Source organism: Haliaeetus leucocephalus, unplaced genomic scaffold (assembly GCF_000737465.1).
Source record: "Haliaeetus leucocephalus isolate CR32 unplaced genomic scaffold, Haliaeetus_leucocephalus-4.0 Scaffold184, whole genome shotgun sequence".
NCBI lineage: Eukaryota > Metazoa > Chordata > Aves > Accipitriformes > Accipitridae > Haliaeetus > Haliaeetus leucocephalus.
The window spans coordinates 9339560-9366147 of NW_010972620.1; the positions used below are offsets into that span (position 1 = coordinate 9339560).

At 37.5% G+C, this 26588-nt stretch overlaps 1 protein-coding gene across 1 annotated transcript in view; it reads left to right on the forward strand.

Annotated features, from left to right (window-relative positions):
* Positions 1 to 26588, forward strand: part of PCGF6 (polycomb group ring finger 6) — a 27660-nt gene extending 1072 nt beyond the window's left edge. Inside the window, exons 2-10 of the mRNA XM_010564794.1 lie at positions 1098 to 1197; positions 2629 to 2725; positions 3316 to 3371; positions 4166 to 4225; positions 4828 to 4936; positions 8838 to 8865; positions 12033 to 12131; positions 18981 to 19067; positions 26013 to 26588. Coding sequence (XP_010563096.1) covers positions 1098 to 1197; positions 2629 to 2725; positions 3316 to 3371; positions 4166 to 4225; positions 4828 to 4936; positions 8838 to 8865; positions 12033 to 12131; positions 18981 to 19067; positions 26013 to 26069 — 693 coding nt within the window. The 3' untranslated portion in view covers positions 26070 to 26588. The remainder of the gene's footprint in view (positions 1 to 1097; positions 1198 to 2628; positions 2726 to 3315; positions 3372 to 4165; positions 4226 to 4827; positions 4937 to 8837; positions 8866 to 12032; positions 12132 to 18980; positions 19068 to 26012) is intronic.

Sequence of the window (26588 nt, forward strand, 5' to 3'; positions counted from 1 at the left end):
CGACCGGAGCAGGGCGCCGCGGGGGCAGCTGTGAGGTGAGGGCGGGAGTGCGAGCGTGAGGAGGGCACGAGGTGGCGGGGCGGGCAGCCTGCCCCGCTGTGGGGAGGCTGCCGCGTGAGAAACGCGACGCCCTGAGGTGAGGCCTGGCGTCTGCAGAAGTCCGCGGTTTTCGGGCAGGTCCTGTAAGCAGTGGACGTGAACTTACACGCTTTCGGGGACTTCTGAAAACTTCCAGGTGCCAATCTGGACCCCTGCTTAGGCAACGTAAGCCGTATGGTAATAGGCTTTTTATTATTACCCAAGTTCATTTTATCTGTCTCATTTAAATGAAGCCCTTGCAAACTCTTGGCGTAGCTGAGAGGGTGGTAAACGGTGGCATGTGGGCAAAATGAATGGTGTCGTTGAGGGAAAGAAAGACCCTTAGTCTGGCTTTGAGACTAGAGGAAATGGGATGTAAAAATCCAATGTGTTACCTTTTCAGACAGATCTCAGATCGCTGCTATAGAAGAACTTTGTTCTTTTTTTTAAATAGTAGGCTTCTGACAGGAAGATCGTTGTAAAACTACTCATATGCGTTCCTGATAAATGTACTTCATAACCAGAATTCAGAGCAGTGAAATTTCAGCCTTTGCTTCAATATGTGTTTGTATAATCCCTAACCTTGTGTAGAAACGGAGACGACACTAGTTACATACCTTGCTTGGGGGCCCCAACATGCTTGCTGAGCATTTTCAAATAATTACACTATTTGCTACTAGTATCCACTTCAAGCTTGCTGATTATGTCATATTCTGTTAAAGAGTTTATCCAAAAGAACTTTTCCCAAAAGGATTGATATAGTTTGCTTTTCAAATATGATTCATGAAACAAATTGGGTTGCCATTCACAAAAAGGTCAGTTTGGAAGGCTAGATGAAACTCTTTCAAAAAGAGCTGTATATGAGGAATGATTGACCTCTAAGGAAAACCCATTTCTGTAGCATGTTGATCCAGATTTCTTTCTGTGGTTTAAGGCTGTGATATTTTGGAAGCTCCAATCAGGAAATTTCATGGCTTAGCCCGTATATTCAAACTCTTACAAACTGTCTTTGTTTGTAGCGTATGATAAACCTCGCAGAGTTGACCCCTTACATCCTGTGTTCCATCTGCAAAGGTTACTTTATTGATGCTACAACTATTACAGAATGTCTGCACACCTGTAAGTATCAGTGCTGTCCTTCTAAGATCTTATTTGCAAATTCAAACAAAAATCAGCTGTTGAGATGTTCTGGCTTCACAAAGATAATTCTCTGTTTGAAGTGAATGTGTGTTGTGTTTATTCTGTTCCTTAGGGAAAATATATTTGTCGATATTTTAAGCATCAGAAAATTATTAAATCAATCAATCATTAAGTCAGCTTAGTTTCCCAGGTTAAGAGGGAAGAAGATGTAGAGAAAGATGAAGTCCAACTAAAACAAAAATAGAGCTACTACACACTTTTTTTTTTTAAAAATTACTTTCTGAAAGTAGGCTCTAGGAATTTGAGTATATAACTGGGAAAAGAAAGTTGAGTGCCTCTGCTCAAATGGACTAGAGAGTTTCCTAAACTGTTGCTGGTTTGAGTTTGTAAATTCACAAAACTCAGTAAGCAGCTGTGTGGAAGCACCAAGTTCAGATACAGAAACAGTTGTATGCACCCATGGGACAGTTAGTTTATAATCTGATCAATAGATGGATAATAAAAAACTGATTTCAGTACTCTTGTCATGTTATTTTTCCCCTCAATCCTCGTGTTGTGTTAACAGTTTTTCCGTTGCTAACAGAACTATTTTCCTCAAAGCTAGTAAAAACCCTTTCTATGAAGCTCTTTCAGCCACACCCATGTTCCTACCTGAATCCAAGAATCTCAGCTTCCTAGTCCTTCCAGCTGCTAACACTACATAGAAGGAAAACCCTTTTTTTCCTCTTTTTTTTTTCCTTTTATGGGGCACTGCTTAGTAGTTTGATATATACCATGTGATATTCGGTGCAGTTTGTAATTTAGGAAAATGCACAACTGTTAGTAAGGACAGCATAATGTTGCAAGTGCAACTGTGGTGATCTCTTAGAAGTTTCCTGGTAAATGTTGCGGAAACGTTTGATGCATTCAGGCTTATAGGGAGCTGATTCAATAGTAGGTTATTTATTCTAGACATTTCCACTCATTATTTTTTTCTTCCATATTTTTAAAGTACTTGTAAAATACAATGAAAATGGCAGAATTATAATTTCTTACCTTGATAGTTCTACTGAAACTGTTTGTAGGATGCTTTTCAGCAAACCTTTTGTCTGCAGCAGTCAACAATATTCTGTTGTCTTGGCTCTACTCTTGTTCTGGGTAACACAGCTGCAACATTGAACACCTACCTTTGCATCAATTGGATTAGGATTATTGGTAGGAAGAGATTAGGAATAATCCTAATTGAATATTCAGGAGTGTTGTATCCTGTACAGGCAGAGAGCTGCTATTTACTTGAGTTTGAAAGTTGAACAAGTTGCTTCATTTTGTCTCTGACAAATTTTGAGAGGTCTGTGTGTAATTGCTCTTCTTGCTTAAGCAGATGGTATTGTAAAATTGATGTGATTTTTATGGGGGTTCTTTTCTTTACAGTTTGTAAAAGCTGCATAGTGAGGCACTTCTACTATAGCAACAGATGTCCAAAATGCAATATTGTTGTACACCAGACACAGCCCCTTTATAATATCAGGTAATAAGTTCATGGCATTTTTATAGGTATAATTTTTTTTGAGTTTTGCTGCTTGCTTTTAAATGTTTTGTTTTACAGACTTGGAGTGCTTTCCTATTTCAAATGAAGGAACACAAACAAGAAACGCATTGTGTTCTTTGTTTATATAAGTTTCATCTCGATAGTGAAGATAAAAATACTCAATTTCTTGTTTTGTCTAGTTTGTATTCCTTTCTAGGGTTCGTTACCCCCCACGCTGAGTATTTTTATGCATTTGCTCAGTGTTACAGGTGGAGATCTTAATTATTTGCTTTGATTTCCTTTTAGACAAAGCTTTCTTGGCATGGTATACTTACTAACTCCAAAAATTGAGTTTTAGTTTCTCAAACTCTTCATGAATTCTTGAAGGGCGGTGCCTTTAACTTTACTTGGTTTCTTCTGTTGGAGCTCTGGTGTCAAGACATGAATTTAGATAGATATGGAGTTGCTGCTCTGTCACTCTTCTCTTTATGTATGTCACATTTCAGTGGTGTATTTGGCACCTCTGTTACAATTTAATGAAAACCATTCTGTATTGCACCAAAGATGCTTTTTTTTTTTTTCTTCAATAGACTGGACCGACAACTGCAAGACATAGTCTATAAATTAGTTGTCAATTTGGAGGAAAGTAAGTCTCTTTGTTTCATTACTGTCTAGAGATTGAAAAGACTGAACAGAAAACAGAGTAATTCAAAGCCCCTTTTCTACTCTGGGCACTTTAAAATAGTTTTTAATGTTTGGTTACGAATCTTAACGAATTAGCTGTGATAACTGGCATCTTTCTGGCTGCTAAATGCTATTACGGATGTGGTATGTACCCTGTCTCCTGAAACACAGGTGTCACTGTATCCAGATAAACATCCAGATAATATTTCGTAGTCATGCCTCATATTTTTGTGTAAGTATGGAAAATATCATTCCACCTAATAAGTTCACCTGGCTCTGTTGGAAAAAAAAGTTGCCAAGACTGATTCTCTCAAATGCTTTTATTTTTTTCCTCACTGCCACATTTATTTTTCTGATTTTAGATGTGTTTGCTGTCTCATGTCATTTACCTTGTACTTCGGGAGCCAATGAATCTGCACAGTCCAGCTGGGTGAACTGAGAGAAATATACACATCTAGTGCATATATATGGACTATCGATGGTATAAAAACAGAGTTGTGAAAGCCAGAAGGATACTAGTTTTTGCAGCTATTTCAGTATGATTTATGGCCAGTTTCTCTAACTTCCTCCCAGTTTTTACTAACAAACTCTTAGTCTGGGTATCTTAAGTGTCCCAGCCTCATATGGAATACTAGTGATGGCGAACGTCTGTAAGAACTTGGAAAGTTTTTACTTCTCTGACCATGGGAAACTATATGGGTATTCTCTGCATCTGAAATAACATTCCAGTCTGTTCTGTATTGTGGGTTTTTTCAGGAGAGAAAAAACAAATGCATGACTTCTATAAAGAAAGAGGATTAGAAGTGCCCAAACCAGGTGAGCTGTAATCACTTTAGAGGACACTGTTAAGGAAATATTTACTATACTATTTATTCTTAAGGGCTTTCCTTGAAATATTAGCTCACAACTGAAAAAGATATGTAGTACTGGAAATACGGGGTTCTTGGTTGTCTGATTACTGTAACTTGTCACAGTTCTCAGGTTACAAAAATAGATGGAACTGGAAGCACTTAAATGCAGACCATGGTTGGATTTTTTTTTTAAACATATTTTGCCTACAACCGGATATATATAAAATGTGCATTAATTTTATTTTCTGGCCCTTAATAAAAAATAGAAATTACAAAGGAGTAAAAATAAGAACTTCAAAGTCTTTTGAAAGATGAGGGGTTATTCTAATTATTTGTTGTCTTACTATCAAATAACCAGCTCTCTGGAGAAGTGCCATGCTAAAAGCTAATAAAATGCTGAGTCAGATACACAGCATGAAATGTGTAAAGAGATGATTTAGTAATTAAAAAAAAATTGTCTGGGTTCTCTTTCCTTATGAGCTCATCTGTTTTGCTTGATGCATCTTAGCATCCTATGCTGCTTTTATTTCAAGTTGTGTTTGCATTTTGGCTATTTGAATATTTTAGCTGTCCCACAGCCAGTTCCAGTGAGCAGAGGAAGACCTCGAAAAGTTCTGGGCTCTGTGTTCCGGATCCCACCAGAACTTGACATCTCCATACTTCTGGAGTTCATTGGGTGAGTTGCGGGCAAATATAAGAGCAAGTGGCTGATGTGAGGGTGCTGCTTGTGCGTGTTGCGCTGCTAACTGGCTCTTAGTTTTCACTGAATGTGCATTTCTTCCACCTCAAATAGCAATGGGGAGCTGGTTTTAACTTACAGTGCAATAGTGACAGCCAACTATGCATAGCTAGATGATGCAGATAATTACATGTGTAAGGTGTCTTCCTATGAGGATAACTTCCTAAAAAGTGTAGTTTTATAATTTACATGTGTTTATTTTATTTTTAACAAAGTAGTGTAGTCTCAGGAAACTGAATGAAATACCTGTCTCTTACACTTCCTTAATCCCTGTAGGTGGCAGTACCATTAATGCTGACTATACTAGGACTTGCTCACTAACTTGGGGACTGCAGCTGCAACCTGGGCAACAAGAGTAGTGTTCCTCTAAAGGTTGTAGGTGGGGGTAATAATGTGGTCTACTATTAAGTTTGCCTGACAGTTTCCCAGACTTGAATGAATGATGCTGAAGCTTTTGTATGAGGAGTCACCTTTAGCCATGAATTGGGGAGGGCAGAAATCCAGCCCAAACACTTGAGCTGTTTTCAGAAACACAAGAAGGAGAAATTGTATTGCTTTGACCATATACAGTTTTATATGTTAGTGAATGAGAGAGGGTAATTGAGAAAGGATTGAAAGCTGTAACTACTCTGCTAGCACCACACAGTGCAGAACATCAATTGTGAATGGGAAGCAGCTTGACCTTTGTGCAGCTCTTACCCCTCTACCCAGATTGTGCCTGCTTTTGGCCTGACTTTGTCTGAACAAAATGTTCAGAGAACTCTGATATGTAATCATAGCAAACTAGTACACCATGATGTAAAAGCAAGCCCTCAGAAATTGGGAAATTCTAGCAGCAAAGCATACCATTTTGATTCAACCTCACTCTTTGTAGATATCATGTCCTAGTCTTTTTATGTTATGTCCGGTGTCTTCACTGCATCTCACTTTATTCAGAGTACAGAACAAATGGGTAAATTTTGGTCAGGTGGGAGGTGGCGTGTGGTTTTTTGTTTTGTTGGCTTTATCTTTGTTGCCTATCACGTGGCTTCTTTATTTCTTTAAATGGATGAGGAGTGGGACTGCAGGAAGAAAAGAGAAGGTCTTAGAGCTAAACCTCTGGGGAACGATGCCTGACTGTGCTATAGAATGTCCTCGTGAATCCGCATACGTGACTTAATTTCAGTGTTCATTTTCTTTATGCCTGACTTGCAGAAGTGCTGAATGCTCACAAGCACAGCTGAAAGGGGGAGTCATGACTAAAACTGTACTATCAAGTGTTCTGCAGACAAACCCAATCTTGGATATCTCAAATTTGGCACTTGAAGTTCTTGGATACCTTTCAGCAGAGTCTGTCTCAGGTTCTTCTATTTAAACAAGGTGTTATACTGCCATTCTGTTGAGTAGGATGGTATGGAAATACATTCATCTGCTGAAGAAATGAGACTGAGGAAATTAATGCTTTTACATTAAGAGCAGGATTGTCATAAGTAAAGCCAAGAGCCGTGTGTTGAACAGGGGAGGGAAGCAAAGACTATATGGCTGTTCAGCATGTGACCTTTGTGTATTGTACACTTGAAACTTAATTTAAATATAGTTTTTAATTGTACTTACAAAGGCTTTTTCCCTTTAATGAATGTGGTATAAGACACATGATGTAATTAGTACAGGGTCCCAGTGACTGGGTGCTCAGGCATGCTTTATACCCCACTGGGTAAAATGTGATTAAATGGATATATACAGACATAAGGTAAAATGCTTTGACTAAAATCCAGTAGAAAAGAGTAAAGCTATTTACCATACATTTTGTTGGGTTAGGAATTTATATGCTGTTACTTTATTGCCTTGGCTGTGACTGTATCTTATGAAGTTACCATCTAGGTATGAGTGTGAAGGATGCCTGTTCTGGGACCTATGATGGTTACCAGCCACTGCTCTGCTGGCCCAGCAGGTGGCAGAGGGAGCATATGGAGTGAAGGGGCATAGGCGCATGCTTTTATACCAACAGCCCCGCATGTTTCTCAATGATAATTTTACTGTAAAATGACTTTTAAAAAAGGCAATTAGATTTTAGTTCCAAGGATGTTCCTTTCAGGTTGGAACACTTGATGACTCTGTAGGAAAGCTTCCTTAGATTGTCTTGACTGCCGGATTAGATACGGTTTGAACTCACTGTAGTGAAAGTACTTTGGTTTAGACCTCCACTGTGAAAGTCTCCTGGTTACTTTCCCCCTCCTGGGATTCTCAGCACATATGGTTTTGTTTTTTCAAAGCAAGAAGATGATGTCAGGCAACTTAGACCTCAAAACTAGTAAACGTGTATCTGCCTGTCTGTGAAACAAGATGACTTTTGAGTCTGTGTTGTTGTGTTTGTTTTTTCTGGTAGTTTTGTTTCAAGCTTCCCTTCCAGTGTTGGCAGCAAAGCAGGTAATATTGTGCAAATACCATCTATACTATTTGAAACTGTCCACTGTGGTTTTGTTATTTACGTGGAGGGAAGCACAAAATGTTTCTAACAAAAAAACTACGATGGCCTAACAGCATCTTCTTTGCATTTTATTTTAGTGAATTTTTTAACCTTTCATCTTCTTTTATACTTTATATGTTTAAAGGTTAATATGTTTTCCTCTTCAACACTCAAAATCAAAAGAGTTTGTCTTGGTGATGAGAGATTAAGAAAGCATTTTGGATAAAGAAAACTTAGAATAGATTGGACCAGCCAGCAGAAATTGTTACTTTGAAAGTCTGAGTGTCTACATTGTGTCTTTAGAGTGTATTCTCTAGTTGCCTGTTGCTGTGGAACTGTATCAAAATGACAGCTGTAGTAGAAAAGTTTTTCTATGTTTGTTTCTTAGTAAATTTAAATTTCATTTCAGTGGCAGAATTTGATGATAGTCTGTCTGAGAGCTGGTACGTATTTAGAGGTGGAGATACTCAATTATGGTAACCTGAAGTGCCATGCTAACGTGTGGTCTGCACAAACATTACAAATACATTTGTTTGCTATATGAAATGGTCAGTAGAAGTATAGTTGATTTACAGTGGTTTGATTTTTACTCTCTCCAGTGCAATGAAATAGTGCATTTTTAACTCTCATATGTGCATACTTGCTAATGCAATGCAAGAATAGTGAAATGTCCATGAATTGGGCTGAATTAATTGAGAAATTTATACATTGCACTAGAAGATGGAGGTGTGGAGTATAGGTGATCAGTAGTAGATCACATGCCTAGACTGTGCAAATCAATGAACCTCTGTTGAAGCCAGCTGAGAATTTGGTCACTTGCCACCTTTGTGTGTATTCCACCTTCCAGAGAAACACCTGCTGCTTTCCTGAGTTTCTAGATAGCATCAGCATTAATCCTGTGATATAAATAGTCTGGAAAGCCTACAACCAGCCCTGAAAGCCTCTTGGTGGTTAGGCATGTTCTGTTAGCAACTTCTTAGGTACTGTCTATTAAAGTTCTAAGTATCAAGGATAATGAAGTATGGATGTTTAAGCAGCATTAATATTACAGCCTACTCCTATGAAAATGAATATTATATTGTGTTTAAAAATGGCTTTAGGCTATGGGGGTTTTTTTTTCCATTTCATGTAGACAAACCTTAAAGTCATAAATAGCTGAATTCACAAGAAAAATGGTGTACCAAATAAAGGGTAGGAGAAGATAACATAAATTCAGTCTAGTATTATTTCATGTGTTAGAGTTTAATGAAAGGAAGAGCCTCATTTGGAAAATAAGCTTGATATGCTAGACTACTAAATCAATACGTCACTATTATAATAAAGAGCTTGAGGGTGTTAATAACTGTTAACCTTAGCAATATAGACTGTGTTTACTCTTTTCTTGTTTTTCAGAGCTAACGAAGGCACAGGGAATTTTAAGGTACAAATGTGATTTGAATTTTTCTCTTATGATTTACTTTAGAAATATGTATAACCTGAATGTATTTAATTTAGTTTGTTTTTCTTGCACTGAGTGCAGCCTGAACTTTCATCAGCATAGTAATAACCAACCTTGGATTACAGTGTGCTTTCAAACCTGTTATTGTATAGCGTCACAGCATAGGAAAAGAATGCTTCAGAGGCTACATAATTAAAGTTTTGGTGGGAGTATGGGAATGATACTGATGAAATTTCACCTAGGTGACTCCAGCTTGTTATTCTTGCATCTCTCTCCAAAGGGTGCGCTACTATGGCTTTTACTAGAATCCTAAACAAAGGAGTAGACATTGTCTAAAATACTGTTTTTTTGAAGAAGATTCTCCAACTGTAGTGGAAAGCTTGCATAGGTTATTCACAGGAAGCATAGCCTGAGGTATAACAATAGTATAATAAATTGCTATGTGCTTAAACATATAACAAAACAAAAATACAAATTGTCTAGACAGCACAGTACACTTCCTTAGCCAGCAGAAGGCTTATTCTTTCCTCTGTCCCTTCACTAACAGTGTTTGTTGTCTGAACGGTGGCTGTTCTGCTAAACAAGAAATATTGTTCCTGATCCTTGCTAAAGAATTTGGCTGCTCTTCCAATACAGATCTTCTTAGTGAGCTGCTTCAGTACAAATTCATAGAGGAACTGCATATTGTTTGTTGCCTTCACGATCTCATATGCTGCAGTTAGAGATGCTTAGAGTGTGTCATTCCACTATTTTGGCTAAACATTTAGAAAACAAGACTCTATTCAAGGGCAAGAAGGAGATGTAATTTAAAATTAATCAGTACGTGTTGCATTTAATTTTTCATTGTATTGGAATTGTAGGACTCAAAAGATGGAATGGCACAGAATAATACAATATGAGACACCTAACTGGTACAGTTAGCAGGAAGATTTTACTGTTGAAGAATTTGAGAAAAAAGCTTGTTAGTAGCTTAAATATGAATTGTCCTGGTTGTACCCTTTTAGTAATTTCCTTCATGTTTTCAGCTGAGTTGATTTCTAATCATTACATTTTCAGGCACAAATCTGAACTGTTAGTTTTGATTGCAGTTATTCCTACTATTTTTAATAGTCATTATATTTGTTATGGCAGAGCTTAGGAGGCAATTTCAAACTTTCAAATACAGAAATAAGAATTTTCAGAGTTTAAATGTGAGTATAGTTTCAAGTTAATCTGTAGAAGGGGGGCAATGTTCCTGAGAATGTCTGCAGTCAATTTTCTTCATCTGATACATCCCCGCACCTACCCAGCATTTTTCTTCTTTTTACCCTTACATTTCATGCTATTTTTTCCTCTTCTTGCCCTTGTATCACCTCCCATCCTTCCTGTCTCATATTTGCCCTTCTTTCTCCTTTGTGTTTTTTTATCCTGTTCATCTTGGGCCACACAAGAATGACGGTAGGGCAGTTCAACCATTTTATTAACGAATGTGTTGTAATACTAAAATTTGTATCAGACACTTATTTCATCTGAAACATGCCATTCCAGTGCAAATAGTTTTGCCTTTTAAAAAAGATACTTGGCTCAAACATCGTTAAGGAGTGTTTGTGATTCAGGAAAGGGTTTTTTTGTGTGTGTTGGCGGGGGGGGTCCCCCCTTTTAAACCATAAATATTCCTGCTCACTTTAACTCTAGCGTTCTGAGGATGTTGAAGATGAAAGGCTGCCCACCATTACTCAGTGAACAGTTCTATGCTGTAAATAATCCTACTATCCATAGACTAAAGTGCCACTCAGCTTATGTGCATATTTAGACTTCTGTATCATCTATGTGAGTTTTAAGAAACACCACATCTTTTAACTGGTATTTTTCTACAGCATTTTCAAATTCCTTGCTGTATGTTAACCCCCTGCTTCACTCTCTCTCTTCTTCCTTTCTATCCTTATTTTCTTCACTATACTTTATATCTTCATGCTTTTTTTATTCCGCTTCATGACCAAGAGGTTTACTCATCAACCTTCAGAATCCCCTTTCATGTCCACCTCTCAGAAAACGTACTCTGATCCATTTTTAGCATTACTCTGTCTGCAGTTACTTGGTTTTCTGTCTTATTTTTCTGAACTGGATGTTGAACTTCATATATGAAGGGGTTTCAACCTTTTTTTTTTTTTTTTTTTAAGTGGGGATGGTGGGGAGAGAACAGGTTACAAGGTCTGTTGCCATAAACTGTGATTTATACATGCAGCAAGCATAAATTCAGCATCATCGAGCTTGCAGCAGCATGGTTCCCTAGATCAGGTCTGACTGTCATTTCTAGCTCTGGTACCTGAATAAATCAAACTATTGTTCCAAAACCACAGTTATCATGGATGCATATTTAAATTCATGATTGAATTCAAGGGCAGTCCATGACCCTCTGACCCTTCTTTCAAATTGAAGGAATATGATGAACCTGGATAGTGAATCACAGCTGTTCAGAAGTCAGCATAAAAATCCAATTAATTGACACAAAAGGTAATCCATTTATCACACTGAATGCAGTCATCTGCTCTGCCTTTGTGCCTCTTCGCTTAGCTGCCCATATCACCAGTCAGCTGTTTAAAATTTTATCTGTAGAAGAGAAACCCATTAAAATTTTTGAGGCTGGCGTAACAAATGTCTTGTTGTTGCAGTCCTTGCTGTGAAAGTATTTAGAAATTATACAAAAAGATTTCAGACCAGTCTTGCCCTTGTGTTCTGCATAGTAGTATATTTTAATTGATTCTGGAATTTCATGGACTATTAAGTTGATTGCAGCCCAAGCCATAATACTTCTAGAATGCTAAAGGACTTAAGCTCCTTGCATTATAAAATGACATGGTTTAATTATCTGAATCATGTTTGGTACGCAAGCCTGATTTGGGGAAAACTTAAGGAACTCTGGTACTTCAATAGTGAAATAGGACTGAAGTCAGTAGCTGGTTATTTTTAAATGTTGTTTTAAACAGCTGAAAGTTTGAAGTTGGAGTCTTAATACATGTTTAGTCCTTTCCCTATGAGGTAATCTGGAAGTAGATCAGAAAAGGGTCCAAAAATTTAAGCTGTCTCCTTGTGTTATTGGGTTTGGGGTTTACAAGAGATGATGGCTGAAAATGTACATTGTCTTAATATCTTACATTTATTCTTTGCAGCCTTTGGAAAAGAAGTTTGTGCGTGTTTCAGGGGAGGCAACAATTGGACATGTGGAGAAATTCCTCAGAAGAAAAATGGATCTGGACCCTACTTGTCAGGTATGCCACTTGTAGTGGCACTTAAAAGTTCACTGTATGAATGTGATGCCTGCACTTCAGAGAGAACATTTCCATTGTTCATTAGGGTCTAGAAGTAATGTTAGTTTTTTTTAATGCAGTAAGGATTAAAAAATAAAATGTTTGAAATGTTGTGATCCACAAGGAACGACTCTCCCAACTCATTTGCAACGTGTAAATTTTCATTATAATACTTTATTATTTGTATAAAGTTTCTAAAGTGCTACGTAAGATTTCAGTAGATGAAATTCAAAACCAAAAGATCCCGCTGTTTCAAAGATAAAACTGAGTATATAGACAGGAAGGTGTGTGAGTGTGGGAGGATATGAAGGCAGAGACAGGTAGGAGCCGAGTAACAGTAAAATTTAACTGAATGTTGAAGGAGCAAACAAGGGCTAAGAATGGTACTGTGGATGGATGTGTTGAAAGGTATGAATGCAAATGTAGGCCTGTGCCTCCAAATAAGAATTCAAAGGAGCAGAATATGGTAACTTCATCTTTCTCAACCATGTTGATAGGAATTGCGTGTCAAAACCAGTTTTCAGTTCTTCAATGTATTTCAGCAACCATTCAGCTGAGAAGGTGCAGGAGTTCTGTAATGTGTGAACGATTCTTAAAGCTGTCAATTACTGGTAAATCAAGCTGATACGGATGTGAATAGGCAAATGGTGGAACTCAAGTGCTGGCTTTGGAGTTAAGGCTGTGTTATCATACAGCAGTAACTGTCTGAGACAATACAGCATGACTGTGTGCCTCAGTAGTGAGTACTTATTCATGCCACTTACCTTTTCAGTGGTGACAAAGCAAATCAGATATAAACTATTCATCATTCTGAGGAAGTAATGTATTTTCATTTGCTGGTTTTCTCAATGAGAGTCTTTGTAGCTTTCAGATGGTGGTGACTTAATACTCTCTATCAAGTACAAGTATCCTCAAAATTGGGCTAGAGAAACTTCTTGCATTAATTGAGTTGTTGTTTATTTGAGGGGAATTAATTGTTTTGTTTGTTTGGGTTTTCTTAAGTAGTACATCAGAATCTCAATTTTGAGGAACATTGAGCATCCATAATGGAAACTTAATATAATAGAACATAATGGAAAGTTACCCATCTTTCAAAATCAAGCTAGGCCTGTGTGTTAGATGTCTTTCAGGTTTTGCAATCTTGAGATCATCTAATAGACATAACTTGAGAATTTTTCCCTGATGAGTTACTTCCTGCTTGGACTTCACTAGACACAGTATGATCCACTGTTGGTAAATGTTACTGTGTCTCAAAAGCTGAAGATTTCGTAGACTTCCTTTCTCAAGATGTTGCTTGATGCTGACCCAGTAACTTTTATCTCTGCTAGTATCCAGTTTGCCATTTTGGAGTAAGGCACAATCATTGGCTAGTTTTAATCTCTTGGTCTCTTCTGTGCAAGCCATGCCTGTCTGGAGGAAACGTTAAATCTGCTCTCTTCTACAGTCAGATCTTTTGGCTGCCTTTTTTTCCCCTCTTAACTGATCTGCACCCATTGGTTTTTTTCAGCAAGTATTTTTTTGGTCACTGGGAACCTGTAATCAATTTTCATGCCACAAATCATGACTGATTTCTTGAAGATGTTCAGGATTGTTTTTAAAGGATTAGGGAAATTAAGCAGGAATTATTTTTCCTATCCTGTGATCATTTCTTTGTCTTATGGGACTTAGGATTAAAGGAGTATATGTACTGAGCTCTCATCTTCTCATTGTACTATGCAGAACTGAAGCTGATGGTTTGTTGGTAAACATGCAGAAAGCAAAAGATATGTCAGATATGTCATTGAAGACGATGAAGCTTAATGAATCATGTCTTACTCCAACTTCCCAGGATGGCTAATAAAGCAGAAACTGTAAAACAAAATTAAGGAGAACCTGAATATAAATTAGCACAGGCAGAAGAATTTAGGGCAATAGGTTGCAAATCATATGTGCAAAGAGTATAAATGTAGAGAGTGCTTGGCTGTTTTTTCAGTTTGCTGTAGAAATTTGAAAGAAAGTTGAGGACTGCAGTGGTTAATTTCCTGTAGGTTTCCCCAAAGTATGTTAAAGAAGAAATAGATACTAGCTTAGGACAACAAGCTTCTCTTTTTAATATTACTTCTTTAGTCTTGATTTCTAACTCTCTCCAGTTCTTCATTACCTAAAATAATCAATTTTTATATAAGATGTCATGAGTTTGGTGCACTCAGCTTGGGACTAAAGTCCAAGGACTAGATTCCCTTGGGAAGCTAGGAAATTTCTTTCAGAAACAGGCGTTTCAGGCCCTATTGAGCTAAAATGCATTGCATTCACAGTATTTTTCCCCCACACTTATCTACAGAAAACTTACTGCCACAGTGTTTAATTGTGCCTTACCTGGGATTGAAAAGATTTGACTGTAAGGAGGGCACAGAGTCTTTCCTCCTTTCTCTCCTCAGTATTTCAATTACATTCTTGATTTCATTGTTGAAACTTCTAGTAAGGATGCTAGGTGTGGTTATTTTATGAATGCAATCAGTTCCTACTGAATATCATCTTAATTTGACAGTCTGCAAAAGTGTTATTTGAGAATGTTTTACTTGTTCACGGTTAGAGCTGATTCAGTGACCAAGTGATAGAAAGTATGTTACCCATTCTCCTGAACTACTGACTGTACTTGGACCTCTTTGACTTAATTTGTTGTTGTGGAATATTAGCTAATATTTGCCCTGTTTCATTGACCTGCACAAGTGGATTGGATTGAGGTTAATGAAAATGTGAAATAAGCCGACTCCTGTGACAGTATATATACAAGTCTAAAAAGCAGTTTTGAAGCCACTGCCTTTGTTCTTTTTTCCTAGTCTGAGGCCTCAAATTATTTTCAGACTTCTGTATTTGATTGTGCAAATGGATTATGATTCAAATTTCCTAGTTTATCTGAAAGGTTAAGGCTTGGTTTATTTTTATCTACCATTTGAGCTGTGTCGTGGTTTAACCCCAGCAAGCAACTAAGCACCACATAGCCGCTCACTCACTCCCCCCCACCCAGTGGCATGGGGGAGAAAATCGGGAAAAGAAGTAAAACTCGTGGGTTGAGATAAGAATGGTTTAATAGAACAGAAAAGAAGAAACTAATAATGATAACACTAATAAAATGACAACAGTAGTAATAAAAGGATTGGAATGTACAAATGATGCCCAGTGCAATTGCTCACCACCTGCTGACCAACACCCAGCTAGTCCCCTAGCGGCAATTCCCCGCCCCCACTTCCCAGTTCCTATACTAAATGTGATGTCACATGGTATGGAATACCCCGTTGGCCAGTTTGGGTCAGGTGCCCTGGCTGTGTCCTGTGCCAACTTCTTGTGCCCCTCCAGCTTTCTCGCTGGCTGGGCATGAGAAGCTGAAAAATCCTTTACTTTAGTCTAAACACTACTTAGCAACAACTGAAAACATCAGTGTTAGCAACATTCTTCTCATACTGAACTCAAAACACAGCACCGTACCAGCTACTAGGAAGACAGTTAACTCTATCCCAGCTGAAACCAGGACAAGCTGACTGACTGTAGTTTACTCTTTCTGGTGCTTTGTTTTGATCTCTATGCTTTGGGCAATGATTAATTTTCTGTATGTGTTTAAATTTCTACTTACAAGGTCTCTCTTGAATATTCTTGCTGGAATTTGTTGGGGGGATTGTGAAAATAATTTCTGAGCAACTGGAATTGCTAGTAATAGCTAAGTAGGTAACATTTAATTAGAGCTAAATACGGGCTATGGTGTTTGGAATCCTTTAGGTACTTGGCTTCAACATCTGATGCACAGCTGTATAGTTAGTATTCTGCTGAAGAGTGGGGAGAAAATGAGCAGTTTTCTTTAAAATGTTATTTTCTTTGAGGTCATCCTGCAGCAGCATTATCTGTTCTTGCCTTTCATTCTGTAAGGACAAGAGAGACTGCTGAAAGACTCGCAGCTCAGCTGGTCTGAATGCATTAATGTAGCTTATGGAATGGAAATGTTCCATAATCAGATGTGTGTTCCTGAAAGTGTGTGTACATAAACTGCAGCCTGGGCAAAGATTGGAAGAAAGTCTGTGCTCATACAGCGTAGTTGTTAATATAATTTCTTTATGCCAGTCTTAGGCCCTGGAATAGCAGTATATGGTACCTTTGAAAAGTAAATAGCAGATAGAGGAAGTGGAAAGCTTTGCAAGCTTTTTGAATAACTAGCCCAAATACTCATGTCAATCTCTAAAACTTTGTGTTTTCCTTGTCCTTCCCTGGATAGTATGGGTTGGCATAGAAACTATTGATTGAGGTCTACTGCTTTCTGGGCCAAATTCCGCCTTGCGTTGAATCTTAAGTGGAATGTCCCTTACATGAAAGTTTTCCATTTTTATCTCTGTCTTACTTGGTGAGTGTTAATTTATAATTGTCTGTTATTGTGGCTTTTAGAGAAATAGCTCTAATAGCAAACATGCCACCTAAAGAAAATAAATAGCATGATGGAAGGGATACTTTATTTCAGTAAAAATTTTAACAGAAGTGACTGAGTGAGTATTCAGCAGCTACACCTTCATGTTTCCTTTCAGCAAAAGGTCAAACTATATTTACTGCTGTCTCACTAGCTATCAGTACTAGCTGGCTTCAATTTTACTAGGCAGTTAAAATTGCAGTAAATTCATAGCATTTGTGTTGCTAGTGTCTCTTTTTGTAATGGAATATATTAATTCCTGCATGGCACAAGGATTCCTGAGAGAGACATTCTGCAACTGATTTTCACACTGAACTGGGATTTTTTTCATTGTATGTTTTATTCTCTTGTCCTTATAGAATGAATCCTAGCATAACAATTAGCAGGCAGAAATTCAGGCTTTGGTGCTGGAATAAGGAGATTAGGCATTTGGTATTCAGAGCACTCTTAACACAGTAAATGTGAAATACTCTTCTCAATTTATTAGAAGACACTGGATCTTTAATGACTACCATTTGAAACTGGAGCAGCAGGATCAACAGTAGAATATTTTCAGGCAAGCATTCTGATTCTGTTTTGAAAGATTGTCACCAGTTGTCACTATATCTGTTTGCATCCTGTATTGGGCAAACAGATTACATTTTCTACTTCTGTAGAATATATAAAATGTGTATGTATATATGTTTCATTGGGAATGGGATTGAGTTTTCAGTGCCTTATGGTATAAAAATTATAATAGTAAGCCTATAAAGCAGATGTAATTAAACTCATATATCGCCGGAAAGCAAAACAGACATATCTATCTTCCTGCGGTAATAACTTTAGAGGCTAGAATGCATGGGAAACACCAGAAATAACTGTAACCAGCTTTCAAAAAGAAGGAGAAATATATTTCTTTCAGGTTCTGTGTTAAATACATCAAATGTTGATGTTAAAGACATACGTGTGTGTATATATGGGTCAATATCTAATCAATATTTAATGTTACATCCAGATTAGTTTTTACTTGCTCATTTCCTTCTAGAAGCTAAAAGCAGAAGTAATACTAAGGAGTTTACATCTTCCACACATTAAGATTCAACCTAACATGAATGGAGTATTCTAGATCGTTCTCATACTCTACAGATGGTGAATTAAATTAGCCCTTTTTGAGCCTCTAAGGAGTAGAATTCCTGTGTTCCCAATTCTCAGAACAAGGTGGTCTGCCAGCATGAGGCATAAATCTTCCTAAATGTTTTCATGAAGAACAAGAGAGATAGTGGGTCAGCATGCAGAAGAGCATAAATCCAGGGGAATTGAATAGCTGAAGCACAGAGTGCATTTTGTAGTGTAAAGTGGCCATATAAGAGAATACGTAATGATATTGCAGTATGCTCCCTGACTACTGCAGTGGCAGAGCTTAGATGTTTTCCTTGCAGAAAGCTCATTGTTAATGCTCTTAACTTTAATTTTGAGGTTTCATCATTGTAATTCACAGATGAGAGCCCTCATTTCCATATCTAGAAATTGCTCATAAGGAAAGTGTAACCAAGCTGCAGTAGAGAGTGAAACAGTGCTGTGTTAGCTGCTCTAATTTGAAATGTTAGAGACTGAATTTACATTATGTGCAGTAAATTTGTAGTAACTTTACAAAGAAGCTTATTTTTCATAATAGTCAAGGCAAGGGATTCAGAATACCTCATTATGGTTTCTTTATTTTCCCCAAATCACTGTTTTTGTGGGCAGTTACTTAACAAAAGTGCCTCCTCTGGAATTGCAGACATCATTGACATAGTTTAGCTGCAGTAGAGGACATTGCTTAGAATTGCTGAGTATGCCCTTCACTTGCATCACAGAAGTACTGATTGCATTTTGAAGGAGGACTGTGTGACATAATTGCTGACAGTGGCATACAGTGAACTGTTCTTTTCTATTAAAACACTTCTTCCAGTCATATTAAGCAGACTTATTCATGTTTTCTCACTCAAGGTAAGAATGAGGATAGCAATGGCTCACTTTCCATCAGTGGCACTGACAGCAACTTGCCCTCTTTTGCAACTGATGAATGAGTCTAGATGTTTGTGGGATCATTTTAATACATTAGCTAAATTTCCATTAAATGTATCACAACTATTACTAAACAGCTTTTTTTCAGTGAATGTGCCAAACAGAGTGAAACAATAAACTGTCCTCTCTATTCCAGAAGTCAGGCCCCGGTCAGGGGTGTGGGGTGGGAGGCATTAGGCCAGTGCAATAGTGCTTTGCATGCTAAATCCATTTGGACAACAAAGATGGTCTTACGTGCTAGAATTGAATTCTTCTAATCAAATTTAAAGGACTTAGATACTGTTTTGCTAGTCCAAAGGTAGGTTGAACTTGACCATGTTTGTATTCTTTCACAGGTGGACATAATATGTGGTGATCACCTGCTAGAACACTACCAGACACTGAGGGAAATTCGTCAAGCCATAGGAGAGAGTGCAGTACAGGTATGCGTGGCAGCTGGGCCTTTGTTCCAGGTTTTCTATTTTAGAATAGAAGACTTCTTTCTGAAGCTACTAGGTAGCACCAACTTGTCTGAAGAAGTCACTTAGAAAATCTCTCCAGCTTATACAAAATGTTTTGTATAGTGTAAATAGAGTTGAGAAGTGTACCATGTGCTAAGAGCGTTCTTGATGGTTTGATGATGCTCAGGATATGAGGGTTTCGTGGTTTTTTTTTTCTATTCCAAAACAAGTTGCTATCTTATCAGTGATAAATTATACCAGCTTTTCTTTCAATTAACATTCCTTGTTTTCCTCCCTGGTGATAGCATCTCTGCAGGAAATGAAAGGACTGAAGCATCCCAAATAAGGCTAGCCTTGTGACTTGGTTAGGGGAATAAACTTGCTCATAAAAGCACAAACCAAAGATACAAAGTAATGAATGCAGTTAACATGCTTGATGCATATTATACCGGTCCTGGTCACAGCATGAGTGTTTAGCCAACTATTTCTTGTTGATAACTTACTGTCTTAAGTGCTACTGACTCTGCAAATAAGAAAGCATTTTTTTATTCCCTTGGGAATCTTTTCAGGCATCTTTATAATGGGAAGGGTCACACCATTTTAGAAGTGCAGCAAAAACAATGTAGTAGTGTGCCTAGTGAATAGTAAGCTATAGATGTAAAATTGCGATGTATGGTGAACTGTGTATTAATCTAAACTTGGAAGTCTGAGAAGTTAATGTTTAATCTAATACAGTGGGAAGAAATAGGATTTAGATTGGAATTTTACTTGGAAAAGTGATCTAAGCAGATGGCAGAAGGGCTAAAATAGTAGCAAATTCAGTTCCTTGACTTGTTTGTGCACACATGCACAATCTGTTACATTTAAATTTCCTGCTGAGCCCTTTCATGCTACAAGAGGGCTTCTGTGTCAGGGGCAAGAAGTTCAAAGCAGATTTTGAGGTATCTTGGACATTGCATCACCTGTACCTGATTTGCATAATTAGGAGGGATCCCAGAGTCAGGGCACACTTCTGTAGCTCGTGCTAGTGTTGGCAGGCATTAAAAATCTTTGAGGCTTGTGGTGTGTACCTCAGTTTCTGCAGTCAAAGGGAATAAATGCCATACTTGATGCTGTAGCTGTTCATATAATAATATGAAGAAAAAATTAAAATGTAACCTAACCTGCTTTGGGGAGCAGGGGATAGAAACCAGGAGGAAGCTGGCACTGGTAACAAACTTGCTTCTAGTGTAATGAGTTCTTTGTAAGTAAATATAGCAATCAACACATAGTGATGGAAGTGCCCTCTACTAAAAGCTTCAGTAAATAGCAGGGGGATGATTTATTTCTCAGTCCAGGGGTATAGTCAAATGTACATGCTTTTAGACTTCATCTTAGCACAAAAGCTTTTCATGTATGAAAAATACTTTTGGGGAAGCACTTTAAGGAAAACTGCATCAATTTCATTTCTTGTCAGACATGGATCTGCCTAGCTGAAGTTTAGTGTCTTTCATTTCTTGTCAGAATTGGGTCTCCCTGATTGATGTTTAGTGGCTAAGTACCAGTCAGCAGCTCCACAAAGAGAACAGTTGTCTTGGGATACGTTCTCCAGTGACGTTTCAAGTCTCATTATTACAAAATCAGTATGCTAATGATGAATTCTTGCAAGCCTGCTCTATTGGGCAAACGGAAAAAGATCTTTGCTTTTTTTGAAGTCTTGTGCTTTCATAGTCACTTTTGCCAGGAAATTTGAAAGATCAGGTTCACCCTTATTTTTCTTCATTTCGTTACGAAACCTCTTAGGACGCCAAATAGTTACAGTAGGAATGTTGCAAATAAACCACAGTTGCTTCTTTTTTGACATTGAAATAATTGTGACATTTTCATGTTTTATAGTCTCACATTACATTATTTTTCAGAAATCAAGAGGATGCATTCCTAGGATTAAAAAACCTTGGAAAATGTTTTTAGATAGATAATTATCCAGAAAAAAAAAATGGATAGGTCAAGTCTAAAAATGGTAAGGGTTTTTCTTTTTCACCAAGATCTGAAATTCAATGAGGGGCATGATTGTCCCAGCCCAGTGAGACTACAACTACAGAGGAACATTTGATGGATTTTGCATTAAGCTCCAAGGGTATCTTGTGCCATCATAACCTTCCAGTGTTTCCAAAGCAGTGTTGGAGCTTGGAATGCCCTGAACAGCTCTCACTAGGATGCTGAAACACTCTTCAAAACTGGTGTTGTCATTTACCAGTTTCTGAGGTTCATTGTAGATGCTTCATGCTAAGAAAATAGCTTCAGTAGCTACTTATGCAATACAAAGTCATTTAAAGGAATAAACATTGGGGTTTTATCTAGATGAGTACAGTCACCGTTAGAGAAGAAAAATAACTGCTTTTCTAATTGCATTTTCCACTTGCAAGTTCATGCATGTTAGTAATTTTCTTTTTGCTGAGAAAAGTGACTTTAAAAATGCAGATAAGTTTCTCTGCCAAAGGCATTAATTTTAACATGCATTCTTTGGCAGCATTTACATTGGAAGTTTCTTCCAATGCAGTGCAGCATAACATGTTGTGTGTGATTTATTTTTCTGGACCATAATCACTGTGATTTTTTTTTTTTTTTAAGGGCTTTTACTCCTCTAGAATGGTTCTTAAATGCTCAAGATTGTTTTGTGAAGATTTGGGGTGTTAGGGGTTTTTTTCCTGCTGAGTAACAATGTGTAGTGATATGTTAGAGGCTCAGTAAATTGAAGTCTCCTATAGGTGCAGGCTAGCAGGATTTTAGCTGTTCTGAATAACTGTGTGCCTTTCCAACAAGTGTGGGAAGATCAAGTGTGATCTGATGGTAAAATAAATATTCCTGATACTGGATCCATAGTAACCTGTTTGGGTTGTTTTAATTGGAGTGAATAGGCAACTAATTTTAGTGGTTGAATGTAAACAATTAACATGTTAGTTTCTGAGTAGTTAATAGAAGGCTAAAAAAAATTGGGAATAAATCTTGTTTAATCGTGTAGATCTCAAGATGTTTTAACATTTCTGAAATTGGGTGGTTGGTCGAATCTTTCTAATTAGCTGGAAATAGGATTTTTAGCTCTGGGGAAAAAAAAAAACAAATTGCTGCAAAGAATTTACATTAACAGAAGCAACTTTTGCTTAATTTTTAAAACAGTGTAAAACTTGTGGAACTTACTGCAAGGAAAGATCAAAGACACTGACAGAAATTTTTAAAAGGCTCAATTTTGTTACCATTGAGATCTGCCTGTAATTAAGAGTTTCATCAAGTAGCTGAGGAAGGAAGCTTTTCGTTAACTATATGGGAATATAATTCTTCCCTGTATTCCCTTCCTCCCCTTTGCTGCACAAATGCAACATGATCCAAGCTGCTAGTTATTTTCACTTGTGTGAAACTGGCCTTCTCAGAGATCTGCACCACTGATAGATATAATGAGCTCACACATGGGAAAAGCTAAAAAGAGTAGCTTCCTTTATGTCCTTGGCACAGAAGTCTTGCAGATTATAATGGTCTTTTTGTTACTCTCACCTTTTTGTAACCCAATGCTATTGTATTTTTTTGGTCTCCTGAGCTAGGCAGTAAGAGCTGTGATCTAATTTAATTACTATGACCCTCTAGCGTACATCTGCCATGGAAGTATTTTACTCTTTGCTGTGGGGATATTGAATTTGGAACACAGGGCAATTTTTGTTGCTGCTGCTCTTACAACATCAGAAGGTATATATACTATGACGTTTTCGTCTGTCAGTTCTGCTCTAAAGTTTATAGTTGGGTGTAACAGGTGGGATCCTTTCAATTTTTTTAGGTCAGGTTCACAGATGTGTGGCAAAGAACACTGGACAGTTTTGCTTTTCTTTTGAGCATGTCTGAGTTAGCCTGATTTGAGATTTGTGATAAGCAGTGAGAGCTCATTCTCTGTTTGGATTTCCTTTTAAGAACAGTATCTAGAGAAAGCAGCTGAACATATATAAAAATGTGTAATACTGAAAGAGTGAATAATTACAGAGTAAGCAGTGCCAGTACTGGGTTAATTCTCAGCTTCTGTTTGTACGGAAGAAATTGCAGTGGGTTTGGCCTTTGGTTTAACAGGGTTATTTCCTGTGTAGACAGATAATTTCTTTAAATGTCCTACTGCCAGATATACCATTTGAAGACTCATTCATCAAAAAATACATTGTAGCATATTGTGCTTGTATAAATATTTCCTTTAAGAAACTCTGTCATAGAGGAGAAACTGGTTTTGCCCGCACTTCTCCAAAAAAGGAAGCTTGCATGTGTCTTATTTTCTCTGTTGAGGTAGCTAACAGGCACAAGGACTAAGTATGTCTTTGTGAAGGTTTAACAACATACTATTTGCCAAGAGGTTCATAAGTAACTTCATAATAGCTGTTCTACCTAACACGAAGTGAGGACAATCAGGATTCTATCTTCATATTGCAACGCAGTCATCCCACTTAATGCTAGGCACTGAGTAAGTGAGTTAAAGCTTCTGTCTCCTCCTGTATCCTTTTAGGACTTAGCAATGGATTTCTGGTTATTAGCAGGATGAGAAGATGAAGGAAAGTTAGTGAGCTGTCACTAGTAATACAGGAATAAAATAGGGCTTTTTTTTTCATTTCTGTCCACTGAAGTTAAGGTTGATTGGCATCTACCCTACACTAGGCACTCATTTGTCATTGTAGGCATCCTTTAAACAAAAGTAAATTTGCATGAGACTCACAGAGCATATTTGCTGTTGCTGTGAAGCTGTTTGTATCACCTGTAGCTGTAGAGCTAGGGAACATGTATTTCCTATAGCCTGAACGTAGTGTCTTCTATAGGTGTTTTAACGTGTTGTCCCTCTTTTCCAGTATGACCCTTCTGGTTGGTTTTGATGGTTCTTATAAAAGAATACTTTGATCCACTTTTGTCAGTGCTTGCATTTTAATCCCTTTTTTCAGATCTTCAGTCTTGACCTTACGACTGACATTTGGATTTGATTTCCCTTAGATTTGACTTGCGGATGCCAAAAGTTTGTAGAGTCAAAAGTGACAGACCAAGTTCATAGAAGAAAAGTCATCAGAAGACATTGATACAATGCTACTTTGACTTAAGGCTCAGGAACTTCCTGAGAGAGGCTTCTGAAATTGGCAAGTTATATAGGGAGGTAGAATACTTGCCTTTTTCATGTATTTTTATCTAGGCTTTCACCATGGGGCTAGGTAGCCTTTTAGTCTGCCCTGGTATGGCCATTCTTAGGACCTTACAATTTAATTTTTATTTTTTTTAATTGGCTCCTTTTTTGGTGCCTTCTTTTCCTGACTTAGAATATTAATCTCTTTATAAAAATGACAAAATTTATAGCCAGAAGCCAGGTTTCAGGTCTTGTTAAATGAGCATATTGGCTAAATTGATCAAAGTATTGCTGTTGCAGATCTGTTCTCCTTTGTTATGAATCTGTTTTCTCTCACCATCACATTTGAAAACTCCCAATAGCTCTTCTACTTTTTTCCCCTTGAAAATAACATGCTGTACTTTTTTTCCCCAGAACAGTAGCTTTGTTTCCAGTGGCACCATTTAGCTGCCAGAGGAAGTTAAAGAAGCTACTGGTAGAAGAGAGAGTAAAATAGTTACACACAGCAGCAGTTAGGGTGGTTTTCTGCTGAAAGAGTTTTGTGGCACTAGAGGCAAAACAAGGCTATTTTTCTAATAAGAGGTCATCTTCCAGACAGAACATAGAGGTGTCGATAGGCACTGTCTGAAAAGAATTCCTAAGGGAAGCAAAAGAACATGTCATGCAGGCGTGGAAAAGCACATTCTGTCCTCTTGAGTCTTTTTGAGATCAATTTTCTCCGATGCAAAATGGCTCAAAGAGATTTTTTTGTATGAGTAGTTGAGGCTACACCAACCAGTCAAAATCATTTTTACATAGATAACAAATTATTGTTTAAAAAAAAAAGTTCTTTCAAAACACTGTGTTTAGACTAATATAGGACTTTGTACTGTTGCTGTATTATAGTACAGCATCTGTAAAGTGGCGACAGTCTTGTTAATATTTTTTTAAATTAACTTTTTAATTAAAGATTTTTTTTTTTTTTTGCTGGTATACCCCCTCACACAGAAGTGCGTAACTTCTCTGGAACATATGTTGTCTTAGTCCTGTATGTTAATAGACAAAAACACCAGAAGCAAAATATGGTAGAAGTTCTAGCATGTCAGTTGTGATTAATGTAGTTCTCTCTTCAAAAGAAAACTTTTATTAAAGCCTGTCCATATAAATAGGTATAATGTAACAAGTCAGGTTCCCAGTGGATCAATGGTGGAAGCACACTAAGTGCTAGGCCTTTCACCAGCTGTGTGTGAGTTCAGTAACATAAGTAAGACTAATGATTCAGGAAGTGTCCTGTTTCACAGGTGAAAGGTTTTTTTTTATTATGTGGAGCAGTCTCAGAAGAGGAGAAACATGACTTAATAAACTAGGGGTTTTTAATATTTTTTTTAATCCCTTGTATTCATTACTTAATAAATGTGTAGTAGTAGTCTGGGCTCTTCTAGTACAGCTTTTGGCAGCACCTTCTAGAACTACTTAATTGATTACTTGTTTTCTTTCTGCCCCACAGTATCACGGGGGAAGCAGCATGAGTTGTAAATGAGCCTATTGTATGAAGATGATATAATTCCATTATAACTTTAAATTAAAAGCAAAGTACCAGATTTAACTTTTTTTAACACCCTTCTCCGTCGCCAAAGAGGAGAAGGGAATGTAATTATTTGCCTTGATATTTCAAAACTTGCATGCGCCACATGGAAGGGTCATGGTATAAAATGGTGAGTGAGATTGAAGCTGAGGTTCTGCCATGCAGTGACCGTCATACCAGATGGTGACGGAAATGCCTCATGGAGAAGGTGAAGCAGTATGATGGTACAGTTTCTTTCTCTTCTCTCTAGGATGGTTTGCTTGTACTGCACTATGGCCTGGTAGTATCTCCACTAACTGTAACTTAAAAATTGCTAGAATATCAGAAGGCAAAAGAATCCGAAGTCATCAAGCTTCTTCACTGCTGTTTTTCACCAAAGAAGGCCATCATATTTCCTGTGACAGGAAGCAAGTAAAAGGAACCACCACTAACTGCTGTATGCTTGTAATTTAATGTCTGACTTTTACCACTGTAAAAAATTACAGCTTCTGTAAGTACAGCTATAGATGTTGCTATGCTTTGTGTTACAAATTACTGTCTTCAGACTTCACTCAGGGAATTTAAATGCTCAACAGTAGCTGCATTTTTTTATTTTCTAAAACCACAAGATCTCATGGGGTGAACAGCCTTTTCTTCTTCTAAGCTATGAGATATTGCTTGCTTTCTAAGTGTCTAGCTAGAACAGTGCTCTCAGGGATGATCTTCAGTGGGCAGTATTCTGGGGAGGAGACAGTCATCTGCCTAAAAAAAAAAAGTGTTCTGTGATCATCTGTCTTTGGATGTGATTTAGGGAGAAGGGAACTTCAGAAACGCAGACCAAAATAGG